Source organism: Pocillopora damicornis, chromosome 10 (genome assembly GCF_964200805.1).
Source record: "Pocillopora damicornis chromosome 10, jaPocDami1.2, whole genome shotgun sequence".
In the NCBI taxonomy this organism is placed as follows: domain Eukaryota; kingdom Metazoa; phylum Cnidaria; class Anthozoa; order Scleractinia; family Pocilloporidae; genus Pocillopora; species Pocillopora damicornis.
Window position 1 is genome coordinate 903,445 of NC_142679.1, and position 16,806 is coordinate 920,250.

The window sequence follows — 16,806 nt, forward strand, 5'->3', positions numbered from 1 at the left end:
CTGCCCTTGTGTTCGCACGCACGGCCTTATAAACTGCAAAGAGCCAATCAGCAGTTGGTGAACTGCAAAAGCATCCAAGGCTTTTTCCATAAGACTTTTGCCCAGTTTTTGAGGGAAATGCAAAGGGAAAGAGTTTGAACGCGCTAATAGCCATTCCATTGCGTCTTCCACAGTGATAAAATGGTAAATCAAATTAATAACAAGGAAAAAAAATCGTAACGAACAAAAATGTATTTTATTATAAACTTTTCAAAGTGAAATTACAAAAACCAATTTTCCCGACGAGGTCACTATCACGCTACTTGTACCAAAATGCCATATTTACATGGTCAGGAGCCCAAGTAATGGGCTTCTGACATGGTTTTTTATCTATTTGTTTTACATTAGGATCGCATAAGGGGGCTGGAAGAAGTTACGTCGCAGCTTTTGCAACTCAAAAGTTAAGCCTCAAGTTTAAAATTCCTCATTTGCAATTATTACAAATCTTCATCATCCTTAGTCACCATCGTTTATCGTTGGTTTTTCCTTCACTTTTTCAAGTTTTTCTTTCATACCAAACTAATATTTTTCTGGTTTCTTTCATGTTTTTCCAAAACCTCGTACCTTGCCTCGTAAAATACCTCGTAAAATGGCTAAAAGTTTTTTGATGTAGCTTCAATGAGCAATCACACCTGCAACTAAACATTAACAAACCCTCCATCAAACCTGGAAATTTTGTGATTGGCCACACCCGTTGCACGTGTCCCATGACGTTAGGCCCCTTCTTATTTTCAAATTTGAGAATAGACACTTCTCTATCAGGGGTTCACATCTTCAAAAAATGGTCAAAAGTACTTATTTAGTTTCACACTTGTATAGCTTTTTTTTTATCCCGTTTCATACTTTTGTAATGTTAGTGTTGTTTCTCATTCGGTTCAAATATTCATATTTAAAAAAAGGAAAATCCGAGCTTGTCGCGGACAGAAAACCTATTGCATTTCGCTGCACTGTGTTAGTGCCTCATTTTTCCTCCTACAATCTACTTACCTTTCAAACTACCGCTATTTACATTTATTCATACTCATATGTAAAACGATCTCCCAAGTGTAAGAAAACATGAAATGGAAGACGATATAACTTTCTGTGAATGATCGCGTGATCTTAGCTAGGATGACCCTCTTTTTCTCGTACTATATTTTTTTTCGGTATCTAAAAAAATGCTATTTGTTCGGGAACTAAGGCAATCACCAGAGTGACGCCGATTACAAAATAAGCTCGCATTTGTCTCGCTGTCTCTAGTGGCGCCAGCTCCCTTGCAAGCCGCCGTGAAGGCAGATTTGAGTTTTAATGAGAGACGATGACGGTGTCTGTGGTTTTGCCTGAGTTCCCTCATAAGTAATTGTGATGACTAAGGATATTTCCGCTGTGCCATTCAAAGAGATTAACAGATTGATGCAATCATCAATTTCAGTTCAAATCCTAACAGGATTTTTTTAAATTTCGAGGATAAGTTGTCTTCTTCTTGAACCGCCATCTATTTCTGCATCATTGGTCGGTAAAGTAGACTCTGTCGGCTGTTGCTTGGCTACAAATTCTTTGGCGGGCAAAGTATCTTGATTTAAGTCTCTATACTGGCTTATGTCTCTGTATTCGACAGCAGCTGGAGGGCCTGAATCTAAGTTTAGAGTACCATCAAGTATCTGACGATCTGGTGGTTCTGACACGACTATTCGTTGGAGTTTTCTGTAAGGTCTCTCCCGGAGATCAGGGCTCTCCAGTAGATCTTTGAGAGAAAATCTCTCACAATGGTCCCCTGTGAAAAAGGTCGGGCATCTACAAGAGTTCCCTTCTAAGCATCTTCCGCCATTTTGACATCTTGGAATGCATGCTGGTGAAACTATGGCATTAGGGAATTTAATGAAACGTTTTGAGTTTTCTAGGAATGCAAAGGCAACGTCGAGATATAAAATACCTTGACGATGAACTTCTGGTAGATTGACAGATATAATATGAAAAGACATATAATAATAGCTGCTGTAAACAATTTAGAAACCTAAGATCTTGGCCAGCTAACAATGGTAGTGTAATAATAATAATAATAATGATAATGATAATGATAATGACAATGACAATGACAATGACAATGATAGCAATGATAATAGTGATGATGATGACAATGATAATGTTGAAAATGATTAATATGTTAAAAACAACAACAAGTCAGGTCAGTTAAGTTTTGTCATATTTAATGAAACTCCTACTGACCTCCATCAGCGAACAAGTCTGCTCTGTTGTTTGGTACTATGATGTTCACTATGGGGCGCACCACCGCGTGGGCCTCGGAGGAGGGCGATGATTGAGCCCCTCCACGCAAACTTAGCCGAGCACTATCTTGAGGCTTCACCTGGTCTTCATTCTCGAGGTGAGTGACAACTGAAATTACAGTTATTTAGTGATCACAATAACGAGACTTTTTCAAATGTGCCTTACAGGCAGAAGAACGTAAGATGCGATATAACTCTTGTGAAAATGTTGCCTCCTCGTAGAATTTGAACGTCCATCAAAAAGTGAAATTGCAACGGTCCCTCTGATGTAAACTTGTCTTAGTAATAAGAATCATGAGTTATTTGATGCGAGTTACATCTGTTTAGCTGGATACTTTGTACTCTTTACTGAACTGATATGATTAATATGCGTAATGGTGCATAATGTTTTACTTTAGTGACACTCAGTGTAATAAAAGCTAATGAGTAGAAATGTTTTGATTTGGATATAGTGTATGATCTGAGCTTCTGCAGATGGGTAACATGGTAAGGAGCTGGAAAAATTCACGATTTTGTTTAAAAAATTTCAATCACACACAAATTACAAAAAGTTTACTTACCTTTGGTTTCTTGTTCCTCATGAATGAAATGAGAAGGTTTGCTTACGTGCCCTGATCTTTCGGGGAACAGAGATGAAATTGGTATGACAATCTTTTCGGGATTTGGTAGTTTTGGAGCCTCGTCTTTTGAAATGTAGACATTGGTTTGCTGGTTGTGAGCTGGATGCTTCTCTTCAGGCTCGGATTTTATGGAAGAGTGGATAATGGTCGGCATTGTTGGCTGAGGGACTTCTGAAAAGAGACCAGAACATTTTTGAATGTGTGGTAGAACGTTAAAGAAGTTTAAGACTGTAAATCTCCTATGACTTCCCTCCGTGTACGAAAAGTGAAGCAGAGGATAGAAGAGTATTGAATGGATAACAAGAAAACGGATAAAATGGAACAAAGTTGTCGAGAAGACCTTAGAAAGGTTCAGTCTTGAATGTGTTGTGAACCCGGCTTCCACTAAAGGAGTAGCCAAAAAGCTCAATTTTTACACCGAGTAACAGGGATGTTATATTTTCGGTGTTACCATTGCATGTTTCGAAATTTGCCTGAGAAGACACCATTCTAAATCTACACGTTTCATGTGGTCATGGGGAACACAAGTGGCCATTAAATCCCAGCTTATAAGTTTCTACCTTATTGAATGAAAACATCAAACACTAAAGATTGAGTCATAATTCCAATTGTTCACACCTGACTTTTGTTCTACGACCAGCAGGCGCTTCGCCAAATCTGCCATCGCTGTCTCCAAAACTGTAACCTCGCTCTCCAGCCTCGAAACCTTTTTCTCCAAATTGTGAACTTTATCATCGTTGTGGATTCCGTAAACAAAACTCGAGCCCCTTGGTCCTGATGTACAAGAATATCACAAAATGTGTCGAGTTGAATTCTGCATATTATTCAATAAGCTGGAGGTCATCATGGCTCTTTATTCCTCTAATCTATATTCAGGACCCCCTTTCTCAATTTCCTCCGTAACCAGTCCGCAGTCCGCAGTAGCTAATTGTAGCGGGTAGAGGATTAGTCAGTCCGTTAGTCAAACAACAAGTCACACTTCAAGTTTGGATTAAGTTGTGTTAGAATTTTACCACCCCCTTCCCAAACATTCGAGCCTTAACCGCGCATATGAGATGCATATAGCAAAGAAAAAAAGAAAAAAACGTCTTTGCGGCATCTTGCTGGGTCTGAATTCCCTGCAGCATTAAGTTTGAAATTAAATACTACAAGATACATCGAGTTCGCGAAAGAGAAAATCAATACCTTGCACAATCTGTTTAATGCTGTATGTGTTATCGTCGTTTGAAGTCGTCAAAAGAGAAGTGGGAGGAGTGCGAGACGTTAAGACTTCAACTGTCAGTACAAGATGATTATTGGATGTTAGTCCGCGTCATGAATGTTTTTAGCGCTTGCAATTAACACAAAAAATACTTACATGTTCATTTATTATCCTGTTGACGTTATGGGTTTATATCATAAATTGGAAAGCGACGTGGAAGTTTTTGTGGTAAAAAACTGGTCATTGATAAAGAGATGTGAATAAAATAATGAAAGGATGAATAGATTCAGTAATGACTGAATTAAAATGAAAATGGAATGAGCGAAGTATAGAAATTGGCTAAAAACAAAATGATGATGATCTTTTTGAAGATTTACCTTGGTGAGATTTCGATGATTGTTTGTCCTCCTCTGCAGGAGTTTGTTCCCTTCCAGAAGAACTATTCTTTAGTTTACTGGACGTCAATTTGTCATCAATTCCTGAAATTTTTTTTGCAAACAAAAATATGTATCTATTGTGTAAGCCAGTTTAGGTCATCATATTGACGTTTAGCATTGATGTTCATTTATTTTCTACTCTATAAATGTCTTTTTTTACACAACTCTTGTGCTTTTACCTGGATTAGGTTTCGTTGACTTTTCGTCCTCTTTCTTTGGACTTTGGTCACCCTCAGATAAATTGCTCTGTATTTTCATGGACGGAGAGTTTTCGTCAATTCCTGAGATTTCTTTTGATAGAATAAAATCATTAGTGTAAAGCCTTTTTGGCCAATCAGTTTGACACTTAGTTCTGCTGAGTATCATTTTCGGTGTTTGAAAAACGCAGTCAATGTGTAGACTGAAGCCTTAATCTCCGTTTTCAACATATCAGGATCAATGAAGACAGGGGCATGATAGATGTTTATCTCTGGAGACGATGCTTCTCGTGTAGCAATCTGTTTTTCCCATGAAGCAATCTGCTCTTCCCATGAAGCAATATACTCTTCCCATGTGGCAATCGGCCTGGGCGGTCAGGAATAGGGTTAGAAAGCAAACATATTGAATATGGTGCTTACGGCGTTTTTCCCTTTCATTACAGATTGAAAAGTGGATAATTGGGGCAGGTAGGATTTAAAGGGCCTCAAGGGCTATGAAATATTACGGGTTGGGCTTTTGCGTCAGTACGTTTATATTGACTTTCCATTTTGTCACGAAAAGGAAAAGGCACAGTAACAGAGTGAAATGGATAAACTATTTTTTATCTATTAATCAATTGAGCAAATAATTAATCTTTGTAGCTTTAATTTTACTTAAAGGAGGTCGCAGATGACTACGAGATTTCTTCCAGATTCAGGCCCCATTCTGGTAACGCGACTTTCGAAATTTGAGTATTACGATTTTAAATAGGGATCGGAAGGATGATGAACCATCACACCCGTTACCTTTGATAGCTGCTTGGTGATCTTCCGACCTCGAGGTGCTAGGTGGCCGTTCCTCTTTGGTTTTCCGTGAGGCCTGAAAATCTTGGTGCGATTTTGGTGACACCTTCACCTTGCTGAAATGCTCTTAAAAGGGAAGAAGGGAGATTATGAAAAAACTGCTCCAAAATCAGTAAGAATCGGGTTCCTTTTTGGAAAAAGTTTCTTTTTTTCCATAGGACTTGCTTAGAAACAAAGTTCAAAACAATAAAGTGAAATCGGCCCCCGATCTAGAAGGCTCCATTCTACATCCGGGACCCATTTATATTCACGGTGAATAGAAGCACTGTGAGAGCTAAGTGTCTTGTTTAAGAGCACATCACAATGACCTCAACACAACACAGTAACCCAACACGTCACAGTGACTCCAACACAGAGACACATCCCCCACTTCCTTAATAGTTGAGCCCAGACCTTCAGATCTGAAGTCCGGTGCACCTACCACTCGGGGGGAGGTTCGTAGAAAGCTGATCTATTTTGAATCCAGAAATATATGAAATGAATAATTACCATATTTAGTATCTTTTGGCGGTGGAACACTCTCCGAGTTAGGCTTGTTTGGTTGCTTTGACATTGGCTTTAGCTTACTAAGTTGCTTGTATTGGGCGTCAATCACTTGTTGAGGAGAATGGGATACTTTATGTTTGACTATTTCATTATCAGAAACATGCTTTGAATGGTGGCGTTTAGTTGCCTTGGTCAGTAGATCTGATGATGTGGGGTTTGGATCTCGAATGGAGCCACTTCCAGGATCATGTCTTGTATCATCAGTTGAATCGCGTGTCACGCTTCTTCCCGGATAATCTTTTGAGCCGCCTCCTGAATCATGCGTCACGTCACTTCCTGAAGCATGTGTTACGCCATTTCCTGGACCTTGCGTTACACGTGTTTTTATTGGGCCATTTGTCGCATTGTCTCTTCCTTCGAGTTTGTCAGATTTTTCCGGATGATTTGCCAGTATCTTGTTAGAGAAAGACCTGTGACGGTTTTCGTCTTTAACTGGGATGGAATTTCCTTGTAAATGCTGAGTATCGTTTATATAGTTCTCAGAGCCCTTTTTATCCTTTCGCCCAAGCATGGAGTTAGGTGCATGTGAGATTCTCGCTTTGCCGCTCGGTACCCCTCTCTTTAAGTTAGGTTTGATCTCAATCTTTTCTTTCTCTTCCAGTGTTTTGCTTTTTGAATTTGTTTGATCTGTGATAAAGTTGAATGGAAATTAGTCTTCTACTCTTCGTAGAGATAAGTAAGATTTAACGAAATTCTTCAATGCTGGCATTTTAAAGGTAGGAGCTAGGAGCGACAAAAAGAAAACAGGGAAACAGGTATAATAGTCATTAGTATGCCCTTTACGGGTTGAAGATGTTCCTATCAACCTTTGATCATGAGTAACTCTGTGACTATATCCCTTAATGAGTCGAACCTAGTCACTAGGGAAGGAATTTCAGTGATGGGTATTTCTACTAGGGTCTCAATGGCATTTGGTGGCAAGATGGGTTGTTTTATAGTTATAAATTATCAATGGTATTTTCTTGACAAAGAGTATGCCCCCAAGCATACGCTCTTGTTAACCCCTGTCCATACCCTATAACTTACTGGCTTTTTGTGTTACTTTTGGCAATGGATGATAAGGTTGGCCTGGTTGTGGAACATAACTGTGACTAGCATACCTTTTCGTGTCTCATTTTTACTGTCCAATGGGTCCTGTTTGGCCTTTTCCTCTGTAACTTTTCGGATGGCTCCTTTCGAACTTCCTAGCTTTTGAGAGGTCACAATGATCTTCTGTTGTGACTCACCTCTTGCTACTGAAATGGCTGCACCTTTCTGAGGTTCCTTCTTAAGCGGAAAGCTGATGTCATCCACCAACTTTCCTTTTTCATTTTTTTTTGTTTGTGTCCTGTTCTCAATTTGAACGACAATCCGCATTGGATTTTTATAACGGGCTTTTTGTACATCTCCACGGGTAGCTTCTTTGTTATATGTAATTCCACCATTTTGTGAATTACTGAAACCTCTTTCAGAGTTTGAAACATTTTTCCTTTTGGTCAAGGTATTTTCCTTGGTAACTGTTTTGTTTGCCTGTAAGGTATTTAGCGCTGCCTCACTTGTACTTTTGGATTCTTTGACGTTTTTTCTCGACGAGGTCAACCTTTTTGGATGCGTGAGAACTGAATTATCACTGAACTGAGCAGGACTGGTTTCTTTTATTGCATCTGTTTTCATTTTTGCAGTGAAGTTCCGTTGCATATAATTAATGTCAATGCCTTCCTTTACCTCATGAGTATCCACAGCTTTAAAATTTTCATGAACAGTATCATTTGCCTTGTTCACTTTTGATGCTCCCTTTTTTCCATTTAGCTTTATTACTATCTTCTCGGATTTCGCTGACGGTGGTTTTTTTGTTCTTTTGTGCAACACATCGGAGGTAGTTGTTGTGTTGTTCCCAGTAAGTCCTTTTCTTGAGCTCTTTTTATCCCTTTGAGTATAAGGTTCTTTATTTGTTTGATTCTTCTCAACATTAAGAATCTTTTTTCCGGTCGGGTATGTCTCTCTATAATTACTTTCCACAGCTGAAGTTGGCTTGTGTAAAGTCGATGAATCATTTCTAGAAATAGACTTGTTATGCAGAGGAGTGTTGGATGTGTTGAGCAGTGCTGGTAATACAGTATTGCCTCGTGTTTCCGAACCAATGACATAAGAGAGAGTGGTTTTAGGATCTGAAAGTGAAGTCCTATTTCGTTTCAAGAAATTTATCCTCATTGTTTCCAATGCTGTGGATTTTCCGGACTTTTTCACTCTCTCCATCTCGCTTCGCGATGTGTTTACCTTATTTTGACTAACATTCCTCTTAGGAAAGAAACTATCCGTGTTGTTTTGATCTCTTTGGTCATCGTTTGTCGCTTTATTGATTGCACTTAGTTGCTTTACCGCTGGTTTTACGAGTTCCACAGGCCTTTTCCCCCGTGCACTGTTGTCTTCACCGCGTAACTTTATTTCAGGGCGACTTTCATCATCTCTTCTCAATGAGCCACCACTCGACTTTTTTGAAGAGTTATTTTCTCTTTCTTTTACATCAATAATTTTAATGTATTGCTTTTCTTTCTGTATCTCTCCCTTACGAGGGTCAGATTTACTTCTCTCTGTATCCGCGTCAACGTTTTTGTGATTCTCTTTGTTAATGATCACCAAGGTGTTATTAGTACTCGATCTTTTTTCTTCACCATTTGTTAATGAGACGGGAAGTGTAATTTTAGGCACCAAAGTAGAACGAGTTTCTGATTTGTCACGAATGGAAGTGAAGTTCTTATTTTCTTTCTCCTCTGACGTTTTCTGGATGACAGACATGGTATTCTTCATTAAATTGTGAGTCTCAGATTTTAGCTTCGGTTTGGATTCATTCATGTTCCTCTTTAAAAACGACACCTTTACTTTCTCTTCTGGTTCTTTAATGGCTGAAATTGAATATTTACACATTTAAAAAACAATGATCATTGCATGGATAAGAAGTGGCAGGTGTTCTAATCCCAAGGTTATCCATTGGGAGAAAGGGCATAATAAGTCAAATTATGGGATTTGAAGGATTGAAAGCTGATAAGTAATTTTATGCTTTAGTGCACAACACATTGACTCGGCCAGAGCTTGAGCTACGAGCTCTAGATCCGCTGACCATTAGGCAACGACGTATCCCACGAGGAAACATGCTTTAAAAAAGATGCAGTGAAAGCAAAGGTCTGTATGGCAGATCATTTAGGAACGGAAACTTTCCTGCCACTCAGTCAGGAGGATTTCAACTTACGTTTCGTATGAGACGACTTCCTCCCTATGCTTGAAACGTTCTTGATAAAATCAATACTAACTCTTTGAACTGGTAGATCTAAAAATCAAAGAGAATTCAACGAAAGGATTGTTTTGGATCCTACTGATTTGATATTCCTAGTAAAAAAGTTTTATGTACATTTGAATTTTATGAATAGGGATAGCTTTACATTTTTAAACACGATGAATAAGATTTCCTTAACAATGAAGGGAAGAATGAGCTTTTCTTATGATTTTACCTGTTTGATGGTGAACTGTGTCTATTCTGTGCTTCTTTTCGGGTTCCGTTGAACCGTCGTCTTTATCAAAAGCTGCTGACCCACCGCTGTTCATGTTCACATCTGTTATTGTCAATAATCATGCATATTTCAGGTTATTGGAATCGCCTCACCCAAGCATTACGATCACACTTTATAGGAATTTTCTTTTCAAACACCCTTAATGAATTGCACCAAGGAAATATCAAGGATAACTGAATGAGTATAGAAGTTGCTTAATTCGAAGCAATCGTAGATTGTATTTCCTTTTTGATCTTTACAGACTACGGCATTGTATTTACTCCTCAATTGGTTCTAGCCTATGATCTCTTAAGGGTTAGGCTCGTGTATGACATCATCGATAGCCACCTGTTTGTAATAAAACAAATGCTGTCCATGTTGCCTTGGACTTGTTCAAGATTGATCGGTAAAATGTCAGTTACTTTATTATTTTTGAATTGTGACATCATGTGTGATCTTTTACTCAACATTCTCTCTGCAACATAGAATCATTTTTTCAAAAAGGATGACTCTATTTAAGAAATGTTTTGAATGGTTGGTCAATGTAGTAAGCAACGAAAAAGTTGCTCCGAGACAGCATCGCGGTTACGTCAGGCAGCATACTAAAAGATAATTATCATAATTGAATCTTGGTGTACGTACCAATTGTGTTGTTTAGCATTTTTCCCAACTTCTGTGTGATTGCTCTTCCTGTGTTGTGTACCATATCATTCACGATCGAATGCATTACCACTTTAGCTCCTGTTTGTTTGAACAAAAATTTTAAAGCAATCCTGTCATTAAAACATTTATAATTTGATTCAGTACAATTCAAGTATGGTGGCGGATTACAGCCTCGATTACCTTTACTACTTTAACTTCTGACCGTCCAAAAAAAGAAACCTCCCAGTTATCAAATCACGTATATTTTCACGATCTTCCAGTAAGTCATGACGGATCTAAATAATGCTTGAGGTCAAAGGTAGAAGATGGAAGGGTTTATTACCTCATGCACTTACATCAATTTTGATAATATTCGTTTTGCATTATTGTCTGCATATGACTAGGTCTGGCAAAGTTTGTAATATGTCGGTTGATACATGATTGTTGTTAAACGGAGTTTATCTCTTTGTTGTAGTCATTACTACGTGCAGGTCGTCGAGTCTTATCGGAGGAACGCAAGTAATCCTACCTACCTTTTGCCTTCCAAACTCTCCATATTCTATGCATAACTGATATCCAAAGACCACTAAGTTGTTCAAACGTTTTGAAAGCAACGCCTAAGCTTTCAGGGCCTACGTTTAAAGAGAAAAATTACCGTCAGGTGTTACAGCTTTTCATGCTTACTGGGTTGAGATAATTTTATGCTTCGTGCTTTACCAGAGTTGTCTTATGCAGGCAATAATGCAAATATTAGAAGGACAGGCTGAATGGTTAGTTTTCTTACCTGATCTGAGCTTTTTGGCAAACTCCTGATCTGATTTAGCTGTGGAAAGAATAATAAGCGTTAAAATGTTGAATGTTGGAAGTAATTTCTGCAAGGGCATAAGATTAGAAACAAAGTTAAAAATTGTTTCGGCTTCCATTGCGTCCTCCTTGCGAAAGTAAATTTCGGTTGATGTGACTCACGTGTCAGTTTAGTTTCCACACCGGTTAAATGCTTCAATCAATAAAGGTTCTGTCCAAAGACTTTTCCAGGAATATGCATTAAAATGGTAGGAGGGAGGAGGGGGAGGTGGGTTATGAGAATTGTCGGCATATAAGAGCGTACCATATTTGTTCTCTTTGATGAAAACAAGTTATATGTGCTATGGCGTTTCAAGCTGTTTCAGACATATCTTGACTGGTTCTTTTGGCATGATTTTCACACAAATAAAAAAAACATCTTGTTACGTTATTGGGAAGGTATTTCTGTCATTGTAATCTTACCCTTTTTAAGCCTTTTCATTACATCGATTGCATCGCCAACTGGAGAATAGAAAATTGTGGAGTACTTATTGGTTATTAAACATATTCAAGGTTATTGAGATACATAGTAGCCTCTTGATGTAAAGGAGAAGTGTTTAAGCGCAAAACTGCGCATGCCTGTGGGAGGACTATGAAGACCAGTGTTAAACACGTTTGACCTTTTGATGTGACAAAGGATCCAACAATCAACCTGGTTATTAAGGTTTTTTCCCGTAAATTTCTCTGGATCCTGCAATCACAATGTATGGGTACAAAAACACTTTACATTTAGAGACTTTAACCCCTAACTAGTATAACTGCGTGAGTTAAGTCGGGACAAAGATTCGTTAATTTTCATCCGAGCCGTCTTAGGTCGGATACACTCACTCTAGTCTGATGCAACAACTGCAATCATCGTGAGAACTCTTTGAAACAGAAAATGTAATGACAAACCTTTAGAAACATCCATTGAAGAACCAAAATCCTCGTTGTTCTCCTGGTTTCCACTATTCTCCGAGCTGTAATGTGACCTGCCATCGTGTTTGGAGCCCCCTTTGTCTTCACCAACACCAGAGGTAACAAAGATCCTATTGGAGTGAGTTTGCGAGATTCTTGGATAAAATTTGGGCTGTTCATCATCTTCGGCTTTGTCGGTTGAGCTCGAACCAGATTTAAACCCAGTGAAATTATCATCCTCACCTGTGCTGGTATCTGACAGGTGTTGTAGATAAAAAGCGATCAAAAGTCAATATCAGCTTCTGTCAGTAAAACTCAATTTGGCAAAACTATAATTTGGCAAAACTACTACCCCATTTCTCGGTTCATTTAGCTTTCAATACACATTTTCTCGTCACCTTCTGGTCTATAACATGGCTTACTGGAAGAACTTTGTTGCGAACTGCTAAGAATATAAATCTGCCCAACTTTGGTATTTCGCGGATTCTTACCACCACTTCTATTCCAATCGTCCTGATCCCAGGATCCCTCTCCACTGACGTCGTCAGCATCGTATTCTATAAATGCGAGGGTTAATGCTTACAGTAAATGGTTACAACCCAGGAGTAACAGTTGACCGTGTAGACTTATCCTCCAGGTGAGAGTAGTCCCGTGAAGGACAGTTGTCGGTGCTTAAGGTAGAGACGGAAGTTTCGACAAGCTAATCGTCACCATCAGAATCAAGAAACGTTTTTTGTATGGAATTGTGTATACTGAAAAAACTACCAATAATCCACATAAAAGTCGTTAGTTATATTGATCCCTCTCTACCCATTATCCTTAGTTTCAACCATGTATAGAAACTAACTATGCAATCTGTTTTAAATACTGTCATTATTGGCTGATTGGTTCCTACAGCAGCATTAGCTACATAGAACAAAGACAACAAGAGTTATGTCAATAATATGACATGTAACGGCTTCCATTAAAATGTCATTCAAGCTTTTAGAATCCCAAAAGTTAAATCAAAATCATGACTTTCTGTTTGACGCCCTTAATCCTCTACACCCCAACATTAGGATGCATATTCTCCAAACTGTTCTCTATAAATTTACAAAGTGCTGACAAGGATAATTTGTTTAAAAATCAAGAACTTCATCAGTTGGTGATCATTTCCTTTATTCTCGTGTGATTCAGGGGCAAAGCGGTTAAGCTCATTAAAGCTCTTGGTGGAAAACAAGTCCTGAAGTCAATTGCAAGATCCTGAAAGAGGCCCCCTGTTTCTTTCAATTGTTTATTTGTTTTCATCATCGTTTCTTGATTCGATCTTACCTTCACAACAGCCTAGTGCCAGTCCCTGTATGACAAGGGGGAGCAAGATGACATAGAGGTTCATCACCTCTCCTGCTGTAGGTGGAACTACCCCCTGAGCAGTGGTTACATGTATGAACTTTCAGGAGGGGAAATACTCTTGGAATCTGTGAACACGAAGTAAAGAAAAATTTTGAACTGTGTTTCATATCCTTTTTAATTTAAGGAAAGATAAATTTAAAACATTTATATGGCGCAGCATACTAGAGACTAAGGAAAGGTTTTTATCGTGAAATGCTTGTTTTAAGAATTTCTCTCGCTATTCACTTGACTAGCTGTCCGTTAAGTGGAAAGAAAAATTTATGTAGGTGTTGAATAGAAGTGGACCGTGCGAAGGAGGATAAATTTATTGATGTCTCAAGATGTTCATAGCACTACTAGGGCTATAACATCCTGTAGACAATGTGTTTCCCACATTTTAGCCTAGGACTAACTGCAGTAGCTTGTGACAATATTGGAGGTTAAAAAACAGAAATATTTTCGATATACATGGAAAATCTTTGAAACGTGAATAAACTCATCTAATGAAATGCATTTTCATTTACGTGCAGGTCAGTGAATGTTTCTTCTCAGTGTCTTTATGAATTTCTTTGATTAAAAAAAAACACGAAAGACGTTACATCCATCCCATTCAGAACGAAGATTGTACAGCCGGTAAAAATGGGAACCTTGTTTGTGCACTAATTGTGTTTCAGTGTATTTGCAGCCAAAAAGCAAACAAACCAGCAAAGGGAATTTCGATATGATAACAGAGCTTTTCATCCAAGTACCATATTTGTAAAATACTTTACAAAGGATATGGTTATTGGTGCCAAGTTATATTTAGACATGGATGACATAGCTTCATATCTAAGATTATCTTGGCTCATCCTGGTTAGTAATGAACCCCTCGATCGTTGAATTTTTTTTTAACCAAAGAATGTATGAACTGGAAACTTGACAGTTTCAGCCATGCTGATTCATCTTGCTCATCGTGTCTCAAAAGCTAGCTAGAACTGGGTCAATTTCAAACGTCAAGAGTGCACTTACGATTTGTGACGGCTCCTACAAAAACTTCCACTATTTTTCCTGATTTCAGTCGAGGTTCAGTCGTGAAAAAGGCGAATTTTTGCGATCCACTACGTTCAACAGGAGTGTTTAAGGAAATTCCTCAGCAAGTCTCGCTATATAACCTCCGATTTACATTAAGTTTCTGTTTTACGGAAAATTTGTAAAGTTAGTTTATTCGATCATCCGTGAATGTAATGAGATACTTCGATTCTTTTATCCCATTATCGCGAACAATGGAACCCGTGGTCACCAGTTGCTTTGCAGTGCTTCATGCGTAGTCTCTATTATCCGTGGATTTGGGATCGTGTGTCTTATCACAGCGTCCAAATAACAATAATTTCCGCTGAATTTGATTCGGAGTTGAAAAAAAGGCAGAGTGCTTTCTTTCATTCAATACTTCAATTTTAGCCAACTGTAAACTTAACATTGCGTTTTCAATGAGGACATCATCACAAACCCTTCAAACTTAGCACATTGCGTAACTAACTGACTTTGTGGTTCAGTTAATTATAAGGTATCCTACCTCAAAGTCGGCGGTGTTTTCTCCATTGAACACTAGTGTGTCTATGATTTTAAGCTTCTAGCGATGATCACTTTTCTATTGACAAATACGCATTAAAAAGTATAATTTTAATAATTTTTTGTGTTTTCTTCAGTTGCAGACCGTAACACTGAACTAAGGTTTTTGTTCCATTTAAAAACGAATATTGAGTGATGGATTGAAAAATAAAACACTTGCACTTAAAAATATTCCTCGGAAAGATTAGTTAGTATAGAATGCTGATTAAAATTCTTTTCAGCGAATCACAAGTGCAAGTACGCCTAGCTAAACAAAAAAAAAAATCATTGATCCTAAGAAACGTTTCCTGCAAACATAAATACCGTAGAAAAAGGAAGCCGGTTCCACTAGTAATTCTTAGTGAGTACAATCCTTAAAATCTGGCATGGAAATTATAAATAGAGGGAACTTTAGAAAGGGAAGGACTCATGAGTTTTTCACAATTGTTTACACCTGGCTTCATCTAGACAGAACTTTTCCTAAAGCTCTACGGACTCGTGAGTCTGCATTCCTGGATGCGGACGGTGGTGCAATAAGTAACCGTCAACGTATAAAATAGATTGTAATTAATCCCTTAAAAATTCTTGCGATTATTTAGACCGAGGAAGAAAAATAATCGTTTTCAGGTTTGGTAATTTGGTGGAAGTTTTCAATTTTTCACAAGTATTGATGTCTTCAAGTGGCAGCAATAAATCGGGAGTACGTTTCCTAAGCTTTCTCTTGAAGCTCGAGAGTACAATAAATGGATGAATGATTTTATTTGACAGGTTTGATTAAACAGTTTGTGCCAAACTTAAACTTAACTGCACTTTTTATGTGTTAGCTTTCCATTTCTCATCGAGAAAAAGCCTCGAAAGGATAAATAATTTTTCTTCCTACGTTCCATCTCGTTAGAATTTGAAGATGCCTCCTACTTCTAAGTAGCCGGCTACAATGCTCGAAAGCGCTTACTATGCACTAAGTCTTAACCTTTTGACCTTGGCTCTGTTTTAATTTAGAACTTTGGTACCCGTCATGGGTATCTACGTTACCATGTGACGTGATTCATGGACAATCACTATCAGTGACTTTTAGTGAAAGATTGTTTAGTAAACACTATATTTCATCTCCATAAATATGCCAACCACTTTTGTTACCACGTTGTGTTCTCATCTTAGCGTATCAAAAGAGTGAAAGAACCTGCTGCATCGTAGACTAAACTAAAGTCAGTGAGAGAATCGCCGTCAAGTACCTCACACTGCTTTATTTTGCTGACACGACTGTCATACTTCGTTAAAAAGCAAATAAATGGAAGGCCATGCATCGTTGTACCAAAAGATCAAATTATTGAGCGAGAATGCTAAAAAAATGTAAATTAAATCCTATGAACTCTTCCAGCTTTAACAAGTCACAAGTACCAGTCGATCAATCATCAGAATCGTGAAGGAATTATCTATTCTACATTGAATTCGTTTGCAGTTAATGGTAATTACATTTGGCCACACCTACCTCTGTACTAAATGATGGTCGCCCTTTCTCCCCTCTTAGCCTTAAGAATCACAGTTCCATGAAAACGAAAATCACTTCGAGAAACTCGTAAACTTACTCATGGGTGGTCGGTATCAACACGGCTAGGGGTTTACAGCGAGTTGTGTACGCATGAGCGACAGTGTGATTCGAGACGCGCGCAATGACCTCAGCGAAGTGGTATGATTATGGTTATGACCCTCCACTGACCTGGCCTGTTCAACGCATTAAAGCGTCGAAGGGAGAGAAAGCCTCGAACAAAATCTCCCCGATGATTACACGTCACTT

General features: G+C 38.4%; 1 protein-coding gene across 10 annotated transcripts; it reads right to left on the reverse strand.

Annotated features, from left to right (window-relative positions):
• Positions 1-215: 215 nt before the first annotated feature.
• On the reverse strand, positions 216-16,648 carry LOC113667754 (uncharacterized). 10 transcript variants are annotated; one of them, XM_089184668.1, is made up of 20 exons: positions 16,501-16,633; positions 13,365-13,510; positions 12,545-12,610; positions 12,051-12,308; positions 11,580-11,618; positions 11,098-11,136; positions 10,847-10,945; positions 10,314-10,412; positions 9,633-9,734; positions 9,374-9,451; positions 7,248-9,029; positions 6,091-6,774; positions 5,545-5,667; positions 4,741-4,851; positions 4,502-4,603; positions 4,109-4,198; positions 3,542-3,697; positions 2,864-3,094; positions 2,245-2,412; positions 216-1,876 (listed from the first exon to the last, which is right to left on the reverse strand). In XM_089184668.1, exons 2-20 carry the CDS (start codon positions 13,426-13,428, stop codon positions 1,473-1,475), a joined length of 4,695 nt encoding a protein of 1,564 aa, XP_089040794.1. In that variant the 5' UTR covers positions 13,429-13,510; positions 16,501-16,633; the 3' UTR covers positions 216-1,472. The 10 variants fall into 10 exon arrangements, with proteins under 10 accessions (XP_089040794.1, XP_089040796.1, XP_089040799.1 ...); XM_089184670.1 differs by lacking the exon at positions 16,501-16,633 and adding an exon at positions 14,433-14,646; XM_089184673.1 differs by lacking the exon at positions 10,847-10,945 and having other exon boundaries at positions 16,501-16,648.
• Between the last annotated feature and the right edge of the window lie 158 nt (positions 16,649-16,806).

What these genes read in the sequence shown, in the direction of transcription:
- LOC113667754 (XM_089184668.1), bottom strand. Translation starts at nt 13,428, where the DNA reads ATGAACCTCTATGTCATCTTGCTCCCCCTTGTCATACAGGGACTGGCA. An exon ending in GGCACTAGGCTGTTGTGAAG is followed by an intron (nt 12,611 to 13,364) that starts GTAAGATCGAAT and finishes TCGCATTTATAG; the next exon opens with AATACGATGCTGACGACGTC. An exon ending in GAAGTCGTCTCATACGAAAC is followed by an intron (nt 9,030 to 9,373) that starts GTAAGTTGAAAT and finishes ATTCAATTTCAG; the next exon opens with CCATTAAAGAACCAGAAGAG.